The sequence below is a fragment of the Euphorbia lathyris genome, chromosome 7 (assembly GCF_963576675.1).
Source record: "Euphorbia lathyris chromosome 7, ddEupLath1.1, whole genome shotgun sequence".
Taxonomy (NCBI): domain Eukaryota; kingdom Viridiplantae; phylum Streptophyta; class Magnoliopsida; order Malpighiales; family Euphorbiaceae; genus Euphorbia; species Euphorbia lathyris.
This window is the reverse complement of record NC_088916.1, coordinates 23713500-23736339: the sequence shown is the minus strand read 5'-3', so window position 1 is coordinate 23736339 and position 22840 is coordinate 23713500. Positions and strand designations below refer to the sequence as shown.

At 38.5% G+C, this 22840-nt stretch overlaps 2 protein-coding genes across 2 annotated transcripts; both read right to left on the bottom strand.

Moving 5' to 3' along the window:
* Positions 1 to 13958: 13958 nt before the first annotated feature.
* Positions 13959 to 15053, bottom strand: LOC136200872 (subtilisin-like protease SBT3.4). The gene is made up of 3 exons (XM_065991359.1): positions 14721 to 15053; positions 14524 to 14621; positions 13959 to 14191 (listed from the first exon to the last, which is right to left on the bottom strand). The coding sequence occupies exons 1-3, from the start codon at positions 14897 to 14899 to the stop codon at positions 14091 to 14093; spliced, it is 378 nt and encodes a 125-aa protein (XP_065847431.1). The 5' UTR covers positions 14900 to 15053; the 3' UTR covers positions 13959 to 14090.
* A 5693-nt stretch (positions 15054 to 20746) lies between these two features.
* LOC136201379 (subtilisin-like protease SBT3.11) lies at positions 20747 to 22036 on the bottom strand. The gene is made up of 3 exons (XM_065992040.1): positions 21795 to 22036; positions 21575 to 21672; positions 20747 to 21063 (listed from the first exon to the last, which is right to left on the bottom strand). The coding sequence occupies exons 1-3, from the start codon at positions 21995 to 21997 to the stop codon at positions 20981 to 20983; spliced, it is 384 nt and encodes a 127-aa protein (XP_065848112.1). The 5' UTR covers positions 21998 to 22036; the 3' UTR covers positions 20747 to 20980.
* Between the last annotated feature and the right edge of the window lie 804 nt (positions 22037 to 22840).

Genomic DNA, 22840 nt, shown 5'->3' with positions numbered 1-22840 from the left:
GGGATGGTTGATGAGGAACCCATGATGGAGGAGGACACTATCGAGGATGAGTCTGAGGACATCTATTCCGACTCTGATGTCGAGGATGGAGAGCAAGAGGACCCGCTGTGTCCGGTGATCCGTCTGTCCTCTGAAGACAAGCGAATCCTTAGATCCAAGTGGAAACTAGCTTTAATTACTTTGCCCAAAGGATCCAGGCTCAATGGGCTAAGAAAGGGAAGGTTACCATTACGGACCTGGAAAATGACTATTATGTCATCAAATTCACAAAGGCGGAGGATTTTAATGTCGTTGTTAACGGAGGTCCTTATATAATTTCCAATCATGTTTTGGCTTTAAGGCCTTGGGTTCCAAACTTTAATCCTCATGACAGCTCTGTCAATAGGATCCTCACTTGGGTTAGATTCCCAGGATTGCCTATTGAGTATTATAGCGAGAGATTTCTTAATAAAATTGGTGGACTTGTTGGGAAAGTTCACCATGTAGACAAAACTACCGTTGGGGCAGTGAGAGGCAAGTTTGCCAGGGTTTGTATTGACATTGATCTTGCTAAGCCTCTTCTGTCTAAGTTCTGCGTTCAGAATAAGGTCTTTCATATTGAATATGAAGGTATTCACAATATATGCTATGAGTGTGGCATGTTTGGCCATACTTACGATGGTTGTCCTAGAAGAAGGAATGTGGTTGAGGAGGTGGTGACGAACATTGTTAGAACTGAGGAGAGTCAAGGTGAAGGGAGGAATTTTGGGCCATGGATGCTGGCCAAAAGGTCGGTCAGAAGGAAGCCACGTGCAAATGTTGTTCGGAATCATACTCCCGATATCAGCAAGGAGATGCAATCTCTCCAAATTGCTCCTGAGATCAAGGTCAGGCCCCCGGATATCAGGATTGGTGCTAGTGCTGAATCAGCATCCGCATCTGGGTCTAGGTTTGGTGTCCTGGCTAAAGAGGATGGACAGGACTCTGACTTATCTAATGATCATATGGAGTTAAGTATGCCAGGCCTTGAATCCGCCGAGCCAGCCACCATCCTAGGTGAATATGTCAATCCTCTTTTCGTCTCCAAAGCTGTTGCCAATGGGAGCTCCCAAATCATTGGCTCAACAGGAAATGGGATGACTAATGAGGTTAGTAATTTGAAAACTTTGGTTGAGGTCCCAATTGGAAAATCTATGGGAGTCAATAAGTTGAATATGAAGAAACCCAAGGCTAACCCTAAAAAGAACCAAAAGTCTTTGGATTCTTGGGATAAAAGGGGGCCTGCTGGTACCTCTTCAAGGCTCTCAGGAGCCCCGAATAAATACCTAATCTAGGGTGTGTGCCTGGGGTCAGTAGTCTTCCGATCTGATGGACTTTTTTGTTTGGAATGTTAGGGGTGCAGCTAGCAAGGCTACCCGCATCCATGTTAATGATCTAATTAAACAATTTAACCCCTCTTGCTTTGCTCTTCTTGAAACCAAGGTTAGTGGTGCTAAAGCAGATGAGGTGGTTAAAAAGTTTAAGAATTGGAGTTGTGTCAGATCTGAAGCTACTGGTCGGGCAGGGGGGATCTGGCTTTTTTGGAAGCCAGGTCGTGTTAAAATTGATATTATCAGTATGGATAAACAATTCATTCATAGTAAGGTTTGCTACCCTGGTAATAAACCTGCCTTTGTCACCTTTGTTTATGCCGATCCTGTTTTGGCTAATCGTAAGAGGCTGTGGGAGATACTGTATTCTATAAGTATTAGCATGGTGGATGCATGGATGGTGGCTGGGGACTTCAACGATATTGCCCTTATGAGTGATCAGAAGGGGGGGTAATCATTATGTTAACCGGTGTCTCAATCACAAGCAGAATATGGATTTATGCAGGCTGTCTGACCTGGGAGCCGCTGGTCATAAGTTTACTTGGAAAAGGAATAGCGTGTTTGTTAGGTTGGACAAAGTTTATGCGAATGTGGCTGCGATTTATGGTTTCCCCAAGGTTAACGTGCTAAATCTCCCGTTCCGTCATTCTGACCATTTTCCTATCCTCGTTAAGCTGGTGAAATGTCATCGGCCTAAAGGGAATAGACCTTTTAGGTATCTGGTTACCTGGGAGTCCCATCCTGAGTTCAAAAATTTTGTTAAAGACAATTGGCAGCCTCATTCTAATGTTCTCCTTGCCGCTGAGGGATTTAGGAAAAATGTGGTGGGATGGAATAAAAACATCTTTGGCCACATTGTCAGAAGGAAAGATAAACTTTTGAGAAGAATTGAAGGCATTCAACGCAGTTTGGAGACCCGCTTTGACCACAGTCTGAACTGTCATCTTAGATCTCTCCAGAACGAATTAGAAGCTGTGCTTAGACAGGAAGAGCTTCTTTGGTTCCAGAAATCTAGAAAGGCTTGGATTAAGGATGGGGACCGGAATACCAGGTTTTTCCACCTTTCTACTATTATTAGGAGGCAGAGGAATCGTATCGACGCTATTAAGGATTCCAATGGTGATTGGGTCTATGAGGATGAAGATATTCGTCGCCTGGCCCTTGACTTCTATAAAGACCTTTTTAAAGAAGATGTGGTGGATCTGGATAAAGCTCTTTCTGGTACGTCCTTTCCTAGATTGGAGGAGGATACTATTAAGGATGCTTTCCACCTTATTGACCAGAAAGAAATTGATCTGGCCTTCTCTAGCATTTGAGCGACCAAGGCCTCGGGGATCGATGGTATTCCTGCTTGCTTTTACCATAAACACTGGGATACTGTGAAAGAAGGAATTTACAGTTTTGTTAAAGGTGTTTTTGGTGGGTCCAACGATATTAGGCTGGTTAATAAAACCCTCCTGGTTCTTATCCCTAAAGTGGATAAACCTTCCTCCTTTTTACAAATGAGGCCGATTAGTCTTTGCAATGTGTTGTATAAAGCTATCACTAAAATTGTGGCTAATAGACTCCGGCGTATTCTTCCTGAGATTATCAGCCAGAATCAAGGCAGTTTTGTTCTTGGCAGGCAAATGATGGATAATGTGGTCATTGCATAGGAGATGGTTCACTCCATGAAGATGAAGAAGGGTAAGAAAAGGATTGTGGCTCTCAAGCTGGATCTGGAGAAAGCTTATGACCGTTTAAACTGGAGTTTTCTTCTGGATAGTTTGAAGAAAGTTGGTATCCCGGATAGCTGGAGGAGATTGATCGAGGACTGTATCTCTTCTCCTATCTTTCAGGTCTTGATCAATGGTGATATGTCTGATGAGTTCTCTCCCTCCAGGGGAATCCTTCAAGGGGATCCTATGAGCCCCTTCCTTTTTGTCATTGCTATGGAGAGGTTGTCTCACCTGATTCAAGAAGCTGTGAGCAAGGGGAGCCTCCACCATGTGTCCATCAACAAGTTTTGCCCTCCTATTACCCATTTGTTCTTCGCTGACGATGTGATGATATTTGTGGAAGGGAATGAGGAGCAAGTTGGTGTGGTTATGGATATCCTTAATTGCTTCTGTGCTGCTTCTGGCCAAAAGATTAACATCCAAAAGTCTCAGATGCTTTGCTCTAAAAATATGGATAAAGGAGTTTGTAAAAAGCTTAGTGATCTTTCTGGTATTCCTCTTACCCACTCTTTGGGTAAGTACCTTGGGATCCCTCTCCATAGTGACAGAGTCTCCAAAGCCTCGTTTAAGGAGACTCTGGATAAAGCTAATGGGATGTGTGCTAGTTGGAAAGCCAATTCTCTTTCCCTGACTGGCCGTCTAACCCTTATTCAGTCGGTCAACTGCGCAGCTCCTAATCATATCATGCAAGCCTGCAGATTGCCGGAGCCAGTTCTTGATGAGCTTGACAAGATTAACCGGCGGTTCCTTTGGGGAGAGTCTGGGGAGGGGAAAAAGATTCACCTTGTCCATTGGAAGGAGGTCTGCCAGCCAAAAAAGTTGGGGGGTCTTGGAATAAGACAAGCGAAGGATAATAACAAAGTCTTATTAATAAAGCTCCTCTGGAGAATGTGGCAATGCCCTTCCTCTCTTTGGGTTCGTCTTCTCTGTGGTAAGTACCGAAAAGACAAAATCTTTGGGGGCCCTAAGGAGAGAGTTGCCAATTGTTCTTTCCTCTGGAAAGGGCTTAGCGATGTGTTTGTAGAATTCTGCTTGGGGGTTGGCCTGGAGGTGGGTAATGGCAATTCAATCAGTTTCTGGAATGATACCTGGTTAGGAGACAAACCGTTATTAGATGTGTGTAGATCCCCTCCGCCTATTACTATCCGTAATTGGAGGATTGCCGATGTGGTGGACTCCGAGGAGGACTGGATTTGGTCCAAGTTTGATACTTTCTTTAACCTGGATACTCTCCTTAGGATTAGGGGGTGAAGATTAGTAATCAAGAGGAGGACAAGGATAGGCACTGCTGGGCCCTAACTAACAATGGTGTTTATTCCTGCAAATCGGCCTTTGAAGCCTTTTCTCCCAACGGGTCTGACCATCTCTCTGATACTTGGAAATCCATTTGGGCCCTCAGAGTCCCTTACCATATTAGGAGCTTCCTGTGGCTAGGGGTTAAGGACAGGTTGCTTACTAACTCTGATAGGCACAGAAGGCATTTAGTGGCTTCAGGAGCTTGCAGTAGATGCAGAGGACATGTTGAAACCTTGTGCCATGCTCTTAGGGACTGTTCTAAGAGTAAAGAGGTGTGGAAAAAAATCCTCCCACACCATATTCTTCCCTCCTTCCTTGCCCACTCAGAGCATGACTGGTTCTCTGAGGGTGTTAGTGGGAATTTACTGGCTAACATGGAGCATGGTGACATTTTCTTTGCTATCATCAGTCACCAAATTTGGAAATGGAGGAATGAGGAGATTTTTGGTAATAAAACGGTTTTTATTCCTAACTTGGTGGAGTTCTTCTCGAAAAAACTCTCTGTTATTACTGAGAGTTTCAAAGGGGATTCCCTTGCTTGCTCTACCCAGAAAAAAGCTGTCCACCTCCTTGGTTGGAGCAGGCCAAGAGAAGGGGTGGTTAAGTTAAATACAGATGGCTCCTGCCTCAATGATGGGAAGATTGCTGCCGGAGGTGTTCTTAGAGATGCGGGGGGCGCCTGGCTGTCTGGGTTTACCCAGAATCTTGGGTTGGGCTCTTTCTTTTCTGCTGAGCTTTGGGGTATTCTCTCTGGTATCAAGCTTGCCAAGAATCTGGGTTTGAAGATGTTATCTGTTGAATCTGATAACATGGAGGCCATCAATATGATTTCAGACAATCATGCTATTTGTCGGAATAGCCGTAACCTTATCAGAGCTATTAAAAGGCTTTGCTCCTCCTTTGAGTTCATTAAGTTCAGCCACATCTTTAGAGAGCAAAATCGGGTTGCTGATCGCTTGGTGGCGGCTGGTCATTCAGGGTTGTTGGGCGTCACTACCCTTACTGAGCCTCCTTCCTTTCTCTCGTCTCTTCTTTTAGAAGATAGGATCAGGGTCAACTTTCCCAGGTTGATCCCGAGTTAGGTTTTCTTTGTTTGTTTTTTTCCTTTCCTGTTTCCACAAAAAAAAACATAAAAAAGGGTAATTTTGATATTTTAAAATTTATTTAGTATAGTTTGACCATTGACCCAAGCATAAGGACTAAGGAGTTAACAAAAACAAAAAATGAGGGACTACATAATTATTTCTAAAAGCACAAGGAGTAAGTAGAATATTAGATAAAAACATAGAGACTTTATAATTATTTACCCAAATTATTATGAATAATTATAATTAAATGTTAATAATTATTAATGAATGTGCACAATATTACATGCTACCTAAATAGATATTTCTATTAGAGCATGTATAGTGGTTGTAACTTAGTACGTTACAAATTTTGTGTCACCTCACTATTAGAAACACCCACAAGAGACATCCCACTATATTTCTTATTTCTTCGTTACTACACTAGAGCCCACTTATCATATAATTATATATATTATTCAATTAATAATTATTTACTTAATTTTTTAATAAAAAAGAATGCAGGGATTCTGAAAATTAAGAGATAGTGCCAGAGTGGGATCCATTTAGTGTGTTGCTTCAGTTTGCAACTCACCACAAATTGTAACACCAATATTACAAGGTGTCTAATGGATGGGTGTTACAAGTAACAAACTTGTAATACCCATTAAAGTTACTCTTATATATTTTTCAAAAATACTTTTAGTATATATATAATAAACACTTGTAAGCATCAAATCAATTTTATTTCCCAATCACTCTCTCCAAATCACTCTCGAACATTAACATTTTTGTTTTATAAGCTCAAGCATTAACATTTGTCTTCAAATAACTTGCAACATTTGTCTTCTAATAAGCTTATCTCCTCATTTGTAATACACATACTTATTATTTTGTCTCAATCTAAGTTCTTTATTATAATATATTAATCTATATATATGCATATATATTAATGTACATATAACTATGGTTATAATCACACTATAATTCGATAATTTTATGATACGTTATCAGCACAATTTTGCTCGATCGATTAATTTCATACAAATTTGTTCTTCCAATTAATCTCAAGTAAGTTCTCAATTAATTTTTAATTGTTACATATTATAATTTTATGTTTTAATACAATTGTTTGTATCATATTTTAGACATGTCAAATCTTACAAATGTTGAATTTGTGGTACTTGACATTTTCGGGAATAATTATCTTACATGGGTGTTGGATGCGGAAATCCATTTGGAGGCCAAGGGTCTCAGAGATACTATCAAAGAACCAAATGATGCCAATTTGCAAAATCGTATAAAAGCGATGATTTTTCTCCGTCATCATCTTGACGAAGGGCTAAAATCAGAATATCTGATTGTAAAAGATTCATATGTTCTTTGAAAAAATTTAAAGGAAAGATATGACAACCAGAAGTTGGTCATATTACCAAGAACTCGTTATGCTTGGTTGTAAGATTTTAAATCAATAACATAATATAATTCTGCACTTTTTAAAATTACATCGAAATTAACATTGTGTGGAGATGATGTTACCGATGAACTTATATTAAAGAAAAGGCTTAATACAGCATTTGCCTCATGAACTTGTCCAAAAAGTTTGATTGGTGTCCTGAACTTTCAAAGTGTCCCGATAGCCCTTCATTTAGGCCCTTGAACTTGTGTAAAATGTAATCAATTGATAACTCGGTTGTAAAAAAGTAAGTCAAATGCAGAATATGTATTCCACGCATCTTTGAATGTTATTACATAATTCAAAAATAGATTAAAAAGGAAGTTATTACTTGCTCAACTATACAACTTGTCTTCTCTAATATTAGAACTACATACTGCGATTTTGATCGTTTTACTTTTTTTTAAGACAAGTGCAATATATCTTCCGCATTTAACTTACTTTTTTTTGCAACCGAGTGATCAATAGATTATATTTTGTGCAAGTTCAGAGGGCTAACTGAACATTTTATGCAAGTTGATGAGGCTATCAGGACACTTTGAAAGTTCAGAGGGCTAATCAAGCTTTTTGGACAAGTTCATGGGGCAAATGATGTATTAAGCCTAGAGAAAACTTTCTCTACTTTTGATGCATATGTGCTTCTGCGACAACAATATAGAGAGAAATGATTCAAAAAAAAAATTATGAGTTAATTTCTTATCTACTTGTAACAGAACAAAATAATGAGCTCTTAATAAAAAAATCATGAGTCTCGTCCTATCGGATCGACCGCATTTCTGAAAGTGAATGCAACATCATACAATAATGAAAATAATAACCGTGGACATGGTCGCGACCGTGGTCACGGTCGTGGACATGTCGTGGATATGGTCATGGTGGACATGGTTGTGGTTATAACTATTGTAGTTATAATAATAAAAATACAAATTCCTACCAGAAGTGAAAAAATGACTGCTCATTGGTCACGTACATGTCATACGGCAAAGCATTTGATTTTACTTTATCAAGCATCGATGAAGAAGCAAGACACAAATATTGAAACTAAGTGTGTCTTTGATGGAGATGTCCCAATTAATATATTTCATTTGGATATGACAGATTTCTTCTCTACTGCACCCACCGAAAAAAATAATTAATGTCATGTGTTTTACTTGTAATTTTATTTATGTATTGTATTTTTCTTTATGTAATTTTTTTTTTATATAGGAATGCTAAAATTTCATTAGATAATACGATTGCTAGTACAACGTGAAAAGAGTAAGGAGTAAAACCTCACATACATATAGGCTAAGCCTAATACATGATCCACACGGGAAAAAAAAGACTAAAAATAGCAAAACAGGCCATAAAAGGTACAACTAACATAGAAAACCACTGAATCATATATTTATCGTAACCCCAGATTCGCAGCGGAGCAACTGTAGTCCAATCTTTATCTTTTGAACCATTCTGAAACTTCGGATCTACGTTCCTTCTTTTGCAATCCCGTAGATCCAGTGATCTACAGATAATATCTACCTTTTCTGCACTTGCTACAACAGAAGCAGCTACAAAAGCAAAGATCTTAACCAACCGATGCACTTCAACCGGATCCAGAGATCAGATGAAATATATCAGATCCAAGCAAAATAAACTGGCAAACCAACAGAAAACACAACTAGTACACTAGAAAAACAAAACAGAAAAAAACACAGGGGAGGAGGAAGAAGGAAGACAAGCTTCCTTCTTCCTCCTCAACTAGATAGAAACAACTTGAACCTTACTGTGAGAAGTCGGAAGAAAAAGAAAAGGAGGGGAAAACTGATATTTGGCCGAAGAAGGAGGAGAAGAAGAAAAGGGGAATAGGGAGTCGGCGGCTGATGGCTGATGAAGGAAAGGTGAGGCAGCAAGGTCGAAAACCTAGAGAGCGGCAGGCTTATTTATGTAATTTTCATTTTGAATCAATAATAATATATTCTTATTTTCTTCAATGAAGAACATGAATTCTTCCCCGGTATTAATTAATTTCAAGATAAATGAAGCAAATATATGTATTGTGGATAGTGTCACTATACATACTATTCTTAAAGATGCAAAATATTTTTCTTCTTTAAGAAATGGTGAATGAGTCATTGCTACAATATCTGGTAACACAAAATTAATTGAAGGATCCGGTAGAGCCAATATAATCCTACCAAGAGGAACAAAGTTTATTATAAATAATGCATTATTTTCCTTAAAATCTCACATAAATTTGCTAAGTTCCAAAAATATTTGCAGAAATGGATATCATATTGAGACTGTAACTTAAGTGAAGGAAATCAAGAATGTCTTTATGTACAAATATAATTTCAGGGAAGAAATATATGTTAGGAAAAATTTAATACTTTATCTTTTGGTTTATACTTCACATTCATTAATATGATTGAAGCAAATCATTGTAAAGCAGAAGTTCACCGATTCAAATACTTATAAGATTTGGCATGACAGACTAGGTCATCTTAGTTCTATAATGATGAGAAAAATTATAGAAAATGGACGTAGATATTCATTGAAGAACCAGAAGATTCTTCAAAGCAATGAATATTATGGTGCTGTTTGTTCTCAAGTCAAATTAATTACAGGACCCTCGAATGGTAAGATTGGAATTGAATCATCGATATTTTTAAAACGCCTTTAAAACGGTATATGTGGACCAATTCATCTACCATGTAGACTATTTAAGTATTTTAAAATAAAACCCTTTCTAATTATTTCAAATAAAACATTTTTTTATATCTTCACAAGTACATGCACACTCAGTGGCGAATCCAGGAATTGAGGGAGGGGGGCAAAACTCTATGTAAATTTTTTTTAGATAATAACATTAATTGAAAAAAAATATACTTTAGTACATAATTGCTATTCGATACAAAATGTCTTAAAAAAAAAAAACTTCTAATGCTAAGTAAATCGACGATTAGAAGGTGACAATTGACATCTACGATCTGTCATAGCTTGAAAACGATCCAAAATATCTTCATTATCAATGTTGATGAAGATATCCTTCGAGCTAAATACTACCAAACAGTCATTCAGCCAATCAATTCAATTAAATAATACCAAATCAATTCAATCAATAATACCAAATCAATTCAATTCAATTCAATAAATACCAAATCAATTCAATCAATAATGCCAAATTAATTCAACCATTTCAATCTATTAACCTAAAATTAAGAATAACCTAAAATTAATAACAATCTATCAATCAATATCCATTAACCTAAAATTAAGAACAAACAAATTATCAATCCATTAACCTAAAATGAATTTAACCTAAAATTTAAATTAAAGGAGAAAAAGAAGTTAAACTAACCTGGAAGAGGCAGCCGCAGGTTGGAGATGATGGTGGTGGACACCGACCGGCCGGAGGCAGGGGAGCGCATCGTCGGACGGAGGAGGAGAGGAGGAGGAGTGGTCGCCGCGTTTGTGTGGGAGAGGAGAAGGGAAGAAGGCGAGAGATAGCAGGGGCGAGAGAGAAGAAGCGATATAATATCGCGGATGCAGCGATGCTGCTGTTATTTGTTAATTAAAAACCTTAAATCAAAACGACGTCGTTTTGGTTCCAACCAAAATGACGTCGTTTTGAAATTTTTTTTTTTATTTTTTTTTTACGGATGAGGGGGGTGGGGGGCAAATGCCCCTTTGACCCTCCTAAATCCGCCCTGGTGCACACTATATTAGCATATAGATGTATATTACTGTAAATCAACTTAGAAATATAGAAAAAGGGAAAATTACAAAACTAGGTCAAATGGGAGGCCCATTTACATATTTAACCCATTTACTCAACCTATTACATATCTAGACTGTTTTTATGTGACTTTCCCGTAATACCCCTACCCTTCCCACTTCCCCTCACTCTATCGGTTTCTCTCCCCTGTTCTCCTTGGTGCGCGAAAACGGTTTGGCTCCTCCATTAATGATTTGAAGACTTTTGATCTTCCTATTTGCCTTTAAATTGCATGAAATCTGCACCATGTTTCCAAATCACAATGAAGTTCTCTTTTCATCTCTTGATTCTGCAACTTCCTAACCCTAGAAAACGAAGCCATGGTTCTTCATCTTCATGTTCGTTAATTGGTTTCTTTCTTCTTGTTACCATTCCAGAAATGGTTATTCTACGTTATTTTCGTCGTTCTTCCCAGTTTATCATATTGTTAAGAGCGAAAAATGTAAGTATCTGCAGTTTTTTCTGCGTTTTCCATGAATTCACTTCGCGTAGTCGATGAATTCACGGAGATCTGCGAAGAGAACGAGCCTGAAACTTGATGATCTACTTCGTGAATCGATGAATTCGCGACGTTCTGCGAAGAGAAAGAGTCTGAAACGTATGGATCTACCTCGCGAATCTATTAGTTCGCGAAGTCTGCGAATAGATCCTTACGTTTCAGACCTCGCAGACTTCGCGAAAGCATCGATATGCGACGTAGATAGTCACATTTCAGACCTCGCAGACTTCGCGAAAAAATCGTTATACGAAGTAAAATCACCTCTTCCCATGCACATTTACATTCGCATGCTTCGCTAATTTTCATTTCGCGAATCCAAAATCGTCCTTTTTCATAACTAACACGGTTAATTTTTTCTGTAGATGGTTGAATACGTAACATCCCTTTCTGGAAGGCGGCGTACTGGGCTGCAGGGAAGATGATTTTCCTTCCTGTATAGGGATGAACTTCCCCAAGATTGACACATTGACTCCTGAAATGATTCGTTAGGAGAGGTTGTGTCAATCTCGGGGTGCACCATGGGACACGTCCATCCCATGGTGCCAATTTTGAAGCGGATGCGTAATCTTGGTACCGGATTAGTTAGTTTCACTTTGAAATGATTAGTTAATAGAGTTCATTGTGGCAATCTTGTTGTAAATTTTGATAATGTTATGATTTGAATGTTAGAATCCGTTGTTGTTTGCCCTTTTTTGTTATATACCACTTCGCGAATTAGCTTCAAAACACATCCAGGCTTCGCATATGCGAACTAAATTCATCAAGCAAACCCAAACATTTACTTCGCAGACTTCGCATAGTATGGAATATGCGAAGTCAGACGGGATGGGGCGAGCCGCGCGTAAATATTGGGGGTATTTTTGAAAAGTCACACAAAATGAGTCTAGATATGTAATAGGTTGAGTAAATGGGTTAAATATGTAAATGGGCCTCCCATTTGACCTAGTTTTGTAATTTTTCCATAGAAAAATCCATTCACTAAAGTTTAAATACGTTTAACCATTAGAAAGTAGGTAATTATCCATGAACCTTCTTTGGAAGGTAGGGTAGTCCCTAGGGATGGCAACAGGAAAAAGATTATCCGAAAATTATGAGTATTTGAACCGACGGAGACATGGAATAACCGTAAAAATTAGGGATGAGGATTGAGACGGGGAAAATTTTGTCCTCGAAACCTAAATGGTGATCGAGATGGGGATTGCTATATCCGCCCCGTAGGATCCCCGCTCAGTTATCGTATAAATTTCCGTAGAGATTCCCGAAAAATATTTGTAAAGATCCCTAAATAAACTTATTAATTTTAAATATCACTTGAATAATATTATTTTTTACAAACCTATTAAGCTATCCTAATATTAATTAATTAGAGTATGGAGGGAGAGTACTGAATTGAATAGAAGAAAACATCAAGTATTAGTGAATATATACAATTCAACTATAAACGAAAATGTAATAATCTGTTGGTTGAACTTATCTCTTTACCAAAAGTTATTAATTTTCTAGAAAATGGTTGTTCTAGGTGCATAAAGTATATACAAATTCTAATTTCTAACGATTCAAATATTTAATTGAAATTATGACATGTTTGATTTGGGATTATTAAAGTTTTAATTGAATGCATCATGTTATGATTGATACCACAACACAAGGTATGTGAAAATAAAAAGTAACAGTGAATAAAGTATTTAGGTTAATGGTTACTCTGTAACCAGTATTTAGGTTAATGGTTACTGATTTATAACCATTTTACGGGTTATAAAACAGAAACCGGTTAAAACTGGTGTAGTGTGGTTTTTTTTTTTGTTAAACCATCCGGTACTCCGAACCACATTGGCCGACTAATCCGGATTCGGGGCGGGTCTAAGGATTACGGTATTTAAACCCCTCCCAGTCGCCGTTGGGGGGGATTGATCCTGAGACCGCCCTACCAAGGGCAGCCCCATGCTACCACTGCGCCAACCAACGATTGGTGTGTAGTGTGGTTTTGATATATAAATTAAGTAGATTTTTAAATTAATGTTATTATTTTATTGGGTATGACGATTTTCTGTTATCCGTGGGATTCGCATGGTAAGGGGATGGGGATGAAAAAATCTCCGAATCATTTTATGGGGATTCCCCTAAGCCGTCCCTGTAAATATTAGGGACAGAAAAAATGCATTTCCATCCCTGCCACGGACCGTTGTCACCCATAGTACTCTCCCAGGGCCAGCTTTACCAAATCTTACCCAATTCGTTGGAATCGGGTGATGACTCTATCTTTTAAAAACTAAGAATTTCAAGGTATTCAATAAGTATAGAACTACACGATAAGATTCTCCTAAAAAATAACATCGAAAGAAAAACCCTACAGAAGCAACACAATCCAACTCCTGGGGAAAGCTATCCATGAGCGTCCGACAGCTCACAATATGTAAACTAGGTTGTTTCACCATAGATTAAATCATGTTACTTTCACTTTACGGTATTCATATATAAGCTATTTTACAATAAGATGTTCGAGTTATAAATTATACGCTTCTTTTATCATGCATTTATGGAGGAGCTCGCCTCTAGATTGAAACGAGGAATGAACAAATGATGTTATAAATTATACTCTTCTCTAGAATGAGGCTATAAATTTACTACATATAAAGTATTGGAATGGTATTCTAGCAGAAACAAAACCGTATAAATTTCCATCGAAAATCGTCAGAATATTCCGTCAAAAGATTGTCGAAAAATCTAAAACACTATTGTTGCCATCATTTCGTTAGTTAACCATTTTGCCGACAGAGATATGGCGATTACGATATTCGGGGTTTTTTTTTATTGTAATACTATGTCATTAATTCCCATCTTTTCATTAATAAATAATTGAGCTTACACTTGCAGGAAAAACATAAAGCAGTACAGAAAGAGCGTAGTAATTAAGAAATTTTATTAAGTGATATAGATAGGCTCTGCGTGCAACTTCAGTATCGAACCCCACCAGGTCGTCTAATCTTATTCTTTCCAGACTTTCCGTGCAGATGATATGTCGAGCTGGCAACAATTTGAATAATGCCTGGTTTTCCTGCAATAACACCATCAACATAAAATTTATCATATTTGCATATTCTCCTAAATCTCAATCAATCATGTATCTTATATTAATTTCCGACACAATCTCCACATAATATCTTTTATACTTACAGCGTGTACAACACAGATTCATTATATCAGGTGTTTTTAATTCCACAAATTACTGTTTGGTATAAGATACTCTAATACAATGTTATGAACCTATTGAACTAAAAATTCACGCCTCCAATCATATATTTTATATTAATTTCTGACCTATTAAAATAACCTCTATTTAAAATTGATTTAATTGAAAAGTTTAGGGAGAAAGAAGGAGATGGTTACCAGAGAGTTGTTGAACCTGGTCAGGGGTGAGCTTGGCTGAGAAGCCACAGGCAGCCGCGTTGTAGCTATAAAGCATAGAATTCTTGGCCGCATCATCGCTTCAATGTTTATAGAAAAAAGGATGAGGATCGGGATGGGGATGGGGCTGCCGAGAAAATAGAGAATGAAAAGAGTAAAAAAGAAAGGGTGAAATATACCTGCCGAGGGCGTCGGCAAGAGTACGGAGATGAAAAGCCTCATGCTCCTCGTCATCCTGTGGCTTCTCGGTGTGGACTATATGAACTTTAGCTGACAAATCAGGTTCAGATTCACCCATTTTTATAACAAAACTCACTAAAATCAAACAACACAGTGAATAAATTCCCATTCTCTGCATCTTTTTTCAGTAGAAATTATTTGAAAGAAATATGAGGAAACTGTGATTATAATAATACTAATAAAGTAGATGATATATATGTTATGAGGAGTGTTGTTTGGATCCTTTTTACTTGCCTGAGCATATGCTCTCTTGCCGTTTGTATTTTTTATTTTATTTATATTGGTGAAGCACAAATTTAGGCATATTGTAAACTTTTTCTATGATTTATTAGGCATTTGATTTGACTTGGTATTATGAGATCCATTAACCACGTGGCGCTTAATTTGAAATTTATTTCATCCAATTTCTTGAATCTATTTATTTTTTTTTTTAAATAAAAGTTCCATTTATTCAATATCAGGGGACAGTACAGTATAAATAAATTGGGGTGGATTGGATCTCCACTCCTCTTGGTCGGACACAGAATCGGCAGCCCTTGCTAACACATGGGCTCCTCGGTTCGCAGACCTCTTAAACCGATAACACATTTAGCTAATTGATTAGAGCTTTACAATCATCTACCAAAATGTCAAATGAGGAAACTAACTCCGTGGAACTGTTTAACGCCAGTACCAAAAGCTGCGAATCCATCTCCAAATGAACATTTGAATAGCTTGTCCCTTTTAACCAGCTCAAGGCCTCCTTGCAGCTCATTCCCTCCGCTATAAGGGGATCCCGTGTGCTGTCTGTTAGACCGGTTCCTGCTACACAAAATCCTCCTTTATGGTCTCTCAAAATAAAGCCGAAACCGGACCTGTTATTTTCCGCAAAAACCGCTGCATCGACGTTTAGTTTCAGGCTATGTTGTGTCGGTTTTTGCCATAAAATGTTTGGCAATTGCTGTTCCGAACGGGCTGCTATACATTGCGCTTGCTTCCATCGACTTAGGTAAGCTGTGGCGTTGCTGAATGAAACCGATGGGAGGACTGATCGGTTATCCCAAACTTTGGCGTTTCTATCTTTCCATATAGCCCAGCACACCGTTGCCGCCATCTCCAGGTTACGGGTATCATGCTCCCGTTTGATAAATCTCCAAAAATCCTGCAAAAACGAAAACCGTAAGCTAATATCCCCTATTGGGGTAAACAACCACATTTGCCTCGCCTCTGGACACTCGACTAACGCGTGGTAAGTCGTCTCTCTTTGCCCTCCGCACCTCGGGCACTCGCAGGGAATTTCCACACATTTTCTGATTAATGCTTCGCGGGTTGGTAAATACCCAGCTAGCGCCCTCCAGACTAGGTGTCGGATTTTTGGTGGAGTTCGTAGCGTCCACAGGCTTCCCCACATCTTCTCTTCCACTTGGATTGAGCTGTTGTGAAGAGTAGACTGTAAATGTCTGTATCCACTTCGTACTATATAGCCGCCTCCTCTCTCCTTGTTCCACCACCATCTGTCCCTGACCTTTCTATCTGTGAGCCTTACTCTTTCTATCAGCAATCTGTCTCTGGTTGAAAAAAGATCTGCAAGAAGTGCTTGGTCCCAAGCATGATTAGGACTTGATGGGAGAGATTGCAGAACGGATTTGATTAGGACTTCTTTGCCGGCTTTAGACAGATATTTTACTTTCCAACTGTTGACTCTGCTTCTGAACATATCCTCCAAGTAGCCAAATATCTCCTTTTTGTTCCTTCCTATTAGTGAATGGAGGCCTAAGTACTTCCCTGGCCGTTCTACCACCCCCACGCCTAGTCTGGCTACCAATTGGATACTTATTTCAGGATGGATGTTTCTGCTGAAATGAATTGACGATTTGTCGAAGTTGATTTTCTGTCCAGATGCCTGTTCGTATTGCCATAAACATTGTTTGATAGCATCACATTCCTATTCTGAGGCCCTGAAAAACAGATAGCAGTCGTCAGCGAAAAATAGGTGGGAGATTGACGGGGCCCCTGCTGCCACCGAGCACCCATGAATAATCCCCCTAGCTTCAAGGGTCGCCAATGGCGCTGAAAGACCCTTTACACATTATCAGAAAGAGATACGGTGAGATTGGATCTCCCTGTCTGAGTCCCCTTTGCGGCAAGATAGGACCTACAACATGAGAGCCGTTAATAATATGATAACTGGCTTTAGATACACATTGCATTACTAGATGAATCCACTGAGGTGTGAAGCCCAATTTCAACATCATTTTCTCCAGAAAGAGCCAATCTACTTTGTCATATGCCTTTGCCATGTCGAGCTTGAGAGAAGAAAAACCTTTTTTGCCTTGAGTTTTCCTGTGTAGAAAGTGGTTTACTTCAAAAGCCAACATTACATTGTCTGTTATCAATCTACCCGGGATGAAAGCACTCTACTGCTCAGATATGATTTTTGGGAGAACTATTTTAAGTCTGTTTGCTAGCATCTTTGACAGAATTTTGTATATCACATTGCACAATGCTATTGGTCGAAGGTCAGAAGCATACTCTGGAATTGATTTCTTTGGGATAAGAACCAAGGTTGTTTCATGAATTTCTTCAGGGAAGGACCCAGTGTTAAGACAATTTAAACATGATTCTGTCACTTTTTCTCCAACCACATTCCAGAACTTTTGATAGAAACAAGGGTTGAACCCATCCAGCCCGGGACTTTTATCCGGGTGCATTAAGAAGACTGCTTCTTTCACTTCTTCTGTTGTAAACTGCATTATAAGTTCTTCATTATCCTCCCTTGTCAACTTGCTAGTGATATTGTCCAATATGGCGTCGTCTTGGCCTGGTTCAGATGTAAAAATATTTTGATAATAGTCTACCAGTACCTGATTTAAGCCGCTATCCCAATCATGCCAGGTTCCGTCCGTGCCCTTCAGGCGACCAAGTAAGTTCTTTTTCCTCCTTGTTGTGGCTGCCAGATGGAAGAACTTGGAATTAGAATCTCGATCCTTAAGCCATTGTTGCTTCGCCCTTTGTTTCCAGTAGGTTTCCCGTTGTTGAAGAATCTCATCGAGTTCATTTTTTTACTGTTAGCAGAGCTTGTTGAGACGCCATATCACTTCTGTTCTTTAGTCTCTTATCGTGGACCTGCACTCATTGAGTTAATTTTGAATTGATTCCTGAGCATGTCTCCCCACTGAAGCAGCTTCTCACCACATCGTTTTAGCCTTGCCGTTAGCTGACCCGGCCTGTCGTTCTGCCATCCGTCTTCTATTTTTGCTTTACAATCCACCTCCTTTACCCATGAATTCTCAAAGCGGAAGTCATGTCTCCGGATTGTTCTGCCCTACCATAGAGATAGAAAGATAGTTGTGTGATCTGAACCCGATACCTCTTCATTTATAACCATTGCCTCACCAAACCGCGTATGCCAACTTGCACTTGCTAGGGCTCTGTCCAGTTTTTCCTCAATCAAGTTCCCCGACGCACGACCCCTTTCCCATGTAAATTCACTTCCCACCATACCAACTTCTGTTAAACCAGATTAGTCAATTGCTTGATTGAAACCTCTACAAAGTGCAGGGTTATGATGGTTGCCCCCTCTCTTTTCTCTATGAGCTCTGATATCATTAAAATCCCCAATTATGGGCCACGATAGCGTAGATAGCGATGCTAACCATTTGATCATCACCCATGATTCCTTCCTCCGGGTTCTTTCCGGATACCCATAGTAACCTGTCAGCCGCCAAGGTGCCCTTCCTGGCAAAGTAACAATACCATCAATATAATTCCGAGAGAAATGGAGAAGCTGAATTGTATTGTTGGACCTCCAAAATAGGGCTAATCCTCCTCCTGTACGAACCGAATCAACATAAAAGACACCAGCAAAACCTAGTTTTTTCTTAATTACTTCTACTTTCTCCTTGTTGCACTTTACTTCAATTAAAAACACAAAATTAGGCTTGAATTTGGACACTATATCCACTAACATCTGAACTGTACGAGGATTGCCCGCCCCTCGACAGTTCCAGCTCAGTGTACTCATTGGCTTGGGTGGCCCTGGACACCAGGACCTCCCTTATGACCGGTTTATGGTTGATCAGATCCTTTGGTACTACCTGTGGCCGTCTTTGCCCCCTGTATCCCTTCCATCATGTTCTCCTTCCCTATTGCTGGATCTTCTTGTCTTCTTCGTTTAGCCTCAGATAGGATAAGTTCATCATTGATCATGTTCAAGGGTGGCTGATCCCCTTTCCTCTCCTGACCAATCTGTTTACCCTGATTTTGGATTGAAGTAGCTCTAAACCTGTCTCTGGTATTCCTGTTATTGTCTTTTGATGGCTCATCTCCTGGGGGACTAGATAGCAAGAATTTGGACTGAACTTGTTGGGCTGCTCTCCAGGATAATGCTGTAAGGGAGATTGGAAACACCCTCTCTGCTTGGTCTGAGTCGGGCACTTCCATAAGTAGCTCAAAGTGAATTGTGACGATGCGTGCAAAGGTAGCACAAATTTCGATTCTGCCGGAGGAGTTATCCGAGATAGCAAGGGCAATGGTTAGTTGGTAATAGAGTTATGGGATTTACAATCAATGTCTTCTACCATTCCCCTCTTACGTAGAGATCAGTCTCTGAGAATACTATGACGTTTACATTAACATAAAGAATATATGACAAAGACAAATAATTAATGAGAGTATGAGAGAAAGAATTAGGATTCTTTACCATTAATAAAGTCTTCCTATTTATAGAGGTTGGACAATGAGTTAAATCTAACATACCTTTAGACATTTGGCTAAACGAACCTTTTCTCCGTTGGCTTTCCTTTTGTATGAGTAGAAAAGGGTTTGGAATCGGTGGGCTTGGACCATGGCCCCATATTCCTCATGAATTAGTCCTCCCAACTTGTGGCGTTAGAACCATTGGATGTGAGGTTCTGATAGGGATAGTTGGGCACGGTGGGTTGGTGTGATTTATCGGCATGTCCCATTATTATTGTGTTGTTTGTAGATCAAAGTGTGTTAGTACCACATGTCGTTTTAAAAGCCGCCTTTTGTTGGTTGTTGATGACGAAATGGGTTCAGAGTATGTGTCATTTAACAGATAATAAATGATGGTTGTGTTAGAGGTAATTAATGAAGTTTTTATTTATTTATAGAGGTCGGTCAATGGGTTTAATGACTAATGTATCATTGGGTATTTGGCCAAGTGAACCTTTCCTTTGTTGGGCTTTCCCTTTATATGAGCAGGAAAGAGTTTGGAATCGATGGGCTTTAGGCCATGGGACGATATTTCTCATCAGTTGGTTTTGTTGTTAACTCAAGGACTTGTAGTGTGGTGCTTTCTGAGCTTTGGAGTTTCTAATTTGGGTTGGCATTGGTCTGGAAACATGGTTTCAGGCGTGGAGTGGATTCATTGAAATCGATTCCCTCACTATTGTCCGATTTTTTACCGTTAAGTATTCTTCCCCTACTGGGCTCTTTTGGTTGGTTAATGAGTGGTGTCATCTTCGGGATCAAGAGGTGGTAGTGAAGCATACTTATCGAGGAGGCAATAAAGCTGCTGACTCGATGACAAATTTTATAGAAACTTATTTCTTTGGTTATCATGAGTGTGACATACCACCTAACATCCATGATTTAATTTTTACTGATTCATGTGGTTCCGTTTTTCCTAGAGTTGTTCGTTTTTAGGTTTGTTTTTTCGTTCATTTTGGGCTTTAGCCCTTCCTCGTAATATATATATATATATATATAACACAACTAAATCTTTAATTATTATTAATAAAAAAAAGCAATATCTTTTAGTATTATACATAACTTTTTTTTTATTAAAGTTGAAATACACTTCACACATTTTTTAGGTAAATATAATAATAAAATAGTAATAATAATATTATTAAAGAAAATGGACCCTTTATGAAGGGCCTCTTGCCCTGTTCACTGGAAAAAGTAAATCTAGAATAACTCTTCACCTAAAGTGGAGCCTTCTCATGGACAGCAAACATGGTTAAAGAAGAAATCTGAAAGCACCAATCAATCCTCATACAGTCTCATATGCAAGCAATCTTGCACACTGAGTAGTACAGAGAAGAGAATCACAAATAAAAGATCCAAATTAGCTTTAAGCACACAATACACTGCACTGAAAACATCAAAACACAACACAACACAGACTTGTTCATACATACAAAGTATAATACTACATTTATTCAGTCATATTGAGCTTTCTTTCACATGCAATTTAATGAATACGCCCAACGCCAGGCTTGGCTGGATGCAGCTGATATGTCATGCTGGGAACAACTTGAAGAACACCTGGTTCTCCTGCAACAACACAACAAAATTTATATAACCTTTTGATCATTTTGATCCCCAAAATTCCCAATCTTAATTATATCAAAGGATAAACAAATGAAATGAAAATAAGATAGATTGCCATTGAAATACAAGTGAATTTCGAATCCTCCTATTCCTATATGCTTTCTTTATACATTTCCAATTCTATTCCTCATGGAATTTCAATTTCCAAAACCCTTCAAAATCAGCTCATCCAAAATTCCTAATTCCACCAAAGATTTGGAGGATGATCAAACACTTGAAGACACAAACCCTATATAACTTGAATTCCAATATAAAATTAATCATGTCCCGTCCATCACAAATTCACAATACAAGGAAATGAAATCAACTTTTTATGTTCTCTTCCTTTTTCTGCTAAATTCCTAATAATATAATTTCCACAAAACCCCAAATTCCACTAATTTTCTAGCAGAATACATCGTATAATTCAAAATTCCCAGATTAAAAATAACGAAGAAGAACAGGAAATGCTTACTTGAGAGTCGCTCAACCTGTTCAGGGGTGAGCTTGGCTGAGAAACCACTGGCAGCGGTCTTGTAGCTGTAAACCAAAGCATCCTTGGCAGCCTCATCGCTTCAATTAAGAAAAAGAAAAAGTTAGAATCAATAAAGGCAAACGAGAAAAGAGGGAAAACGATGAAATCTATTAAAATTCTATTAAAATTGACGAGAAAAGAGGAAAAACGATGAAATCACCTGCCGAGCAGAGATGAAAGGGTGCGTAGATGATAAGCCTCAGGCTCTTCATCCGTTGGCCTCTCAGTGTAGACAATATGAACGGCGGCTGAGGACGAATCAGCCGGCGGATTTACAGGAACAGATTCAGCCATTTTGGAAAGGAAAATCAGTAGAAGGAGCGAAATCAAAGATGACAACGATGAGAATTGGGTTCTCCGCATATCCAATTATGATTATGAAATTGTTCCCAATTTATACAATTACACACAAATTATTTGCTTAAAAAGATATTTAACGGCCATACGACACAATTGTCCCAATCGATAAATACCGAAATACCCTTCATAGATTTTAGAGTTTTCTCGTTGGAAAATTTTGGAGTAAATTACACCTATGGCCCCTCAAGTCTACTCTTATTATTAATAATTTATTGTTTATCAAGTCTCTGAGATTGTTTGGTGATTGCGAAAATAAAAGAGACTTTTTTTCTTTTACTAGAAAAGAAGATAAAAAGGAGGTAAGGGGTTGGTGAAGAACACCCACAAAAAGCTTACAAAGAAGCAAATAGGATAAATCAACATAGTGATTTACCTTGAAAGATGTACCAAAATTAAAATAAAAATATTAGTTGATATAAGTTAAATATTTTAACTAATAAAAAATAAGTAATTTTTCACTTAACAATATAAGTTTTTTTTTTTAAATAATGTCAAGTTTTATTAACTTAAATCAGATGAAAGAATATTATTAAGAAATGGTGGTGGACATGCCCACTCACCCCGAACAGACACAAAATTGACCGCTTTTGCTAAACATGGATAGCCGAATTCAGTGAATGCTTAATAAAGGAGAGAGAGCACAACTCTAAATCTCATGATAAATGAATACAAACAGAAATAATGTCAACTAAATACGAAGGACCTTCTAAACTCATTTGAATTGTCTTGGCTATGACGAGACAATCTGCTTGAATTTGAATTTTCTCACTGGAACGATATATCTTAATCCAACTTAAAGCTTCTTTGATAGCCATGACTTCGGCTAGCTGAGGACCGAGATTTCCT

Coding starts and splice junctions, on each gene's coding strand:
- LOC136200872 (XM_065991359.1), bottom strand. CDS start 14,899: ATGCAGAGAATGGGAATTTATTCACTGTGTTGTTTGATTTTAGTGAGT. Junction 14,622..14,720: donor CTTGCCGACGCCCTCGGCAG/GTATATTTCACC, acceptor TAAACATTGAAG/CGATGATGCGGCCAAGAATT. Junction 14,192..14,523: donor CCAGGTTCAACAACTCTCTG/GTAACCATCTCC, acceptor GTGTTATTGCAG/GAAAACCAGGCATTATTCAA.
- LOC136201379 (XM_065992040.1), bottom strand. CDS start 21,997: ATGCGGAGAACCCAATTCTCATCGTTGTCATCTTTGATTTCGCTCCTT. Junction 21,673..21,794: donor CTTTCATCTCTGCTCGGCAG/GTGATTTCATCG, acceptor TCTTAATTGAAG/CGATGAGGCTGCCAAGGATG. Junction 21,064..21,574: donor ACAGGTTGAGCGACTCTCAA/GTAAGCATTTCC, acceptor GTGTTGTTGCAG/GAGAACCAGGTGTTCTTCAA.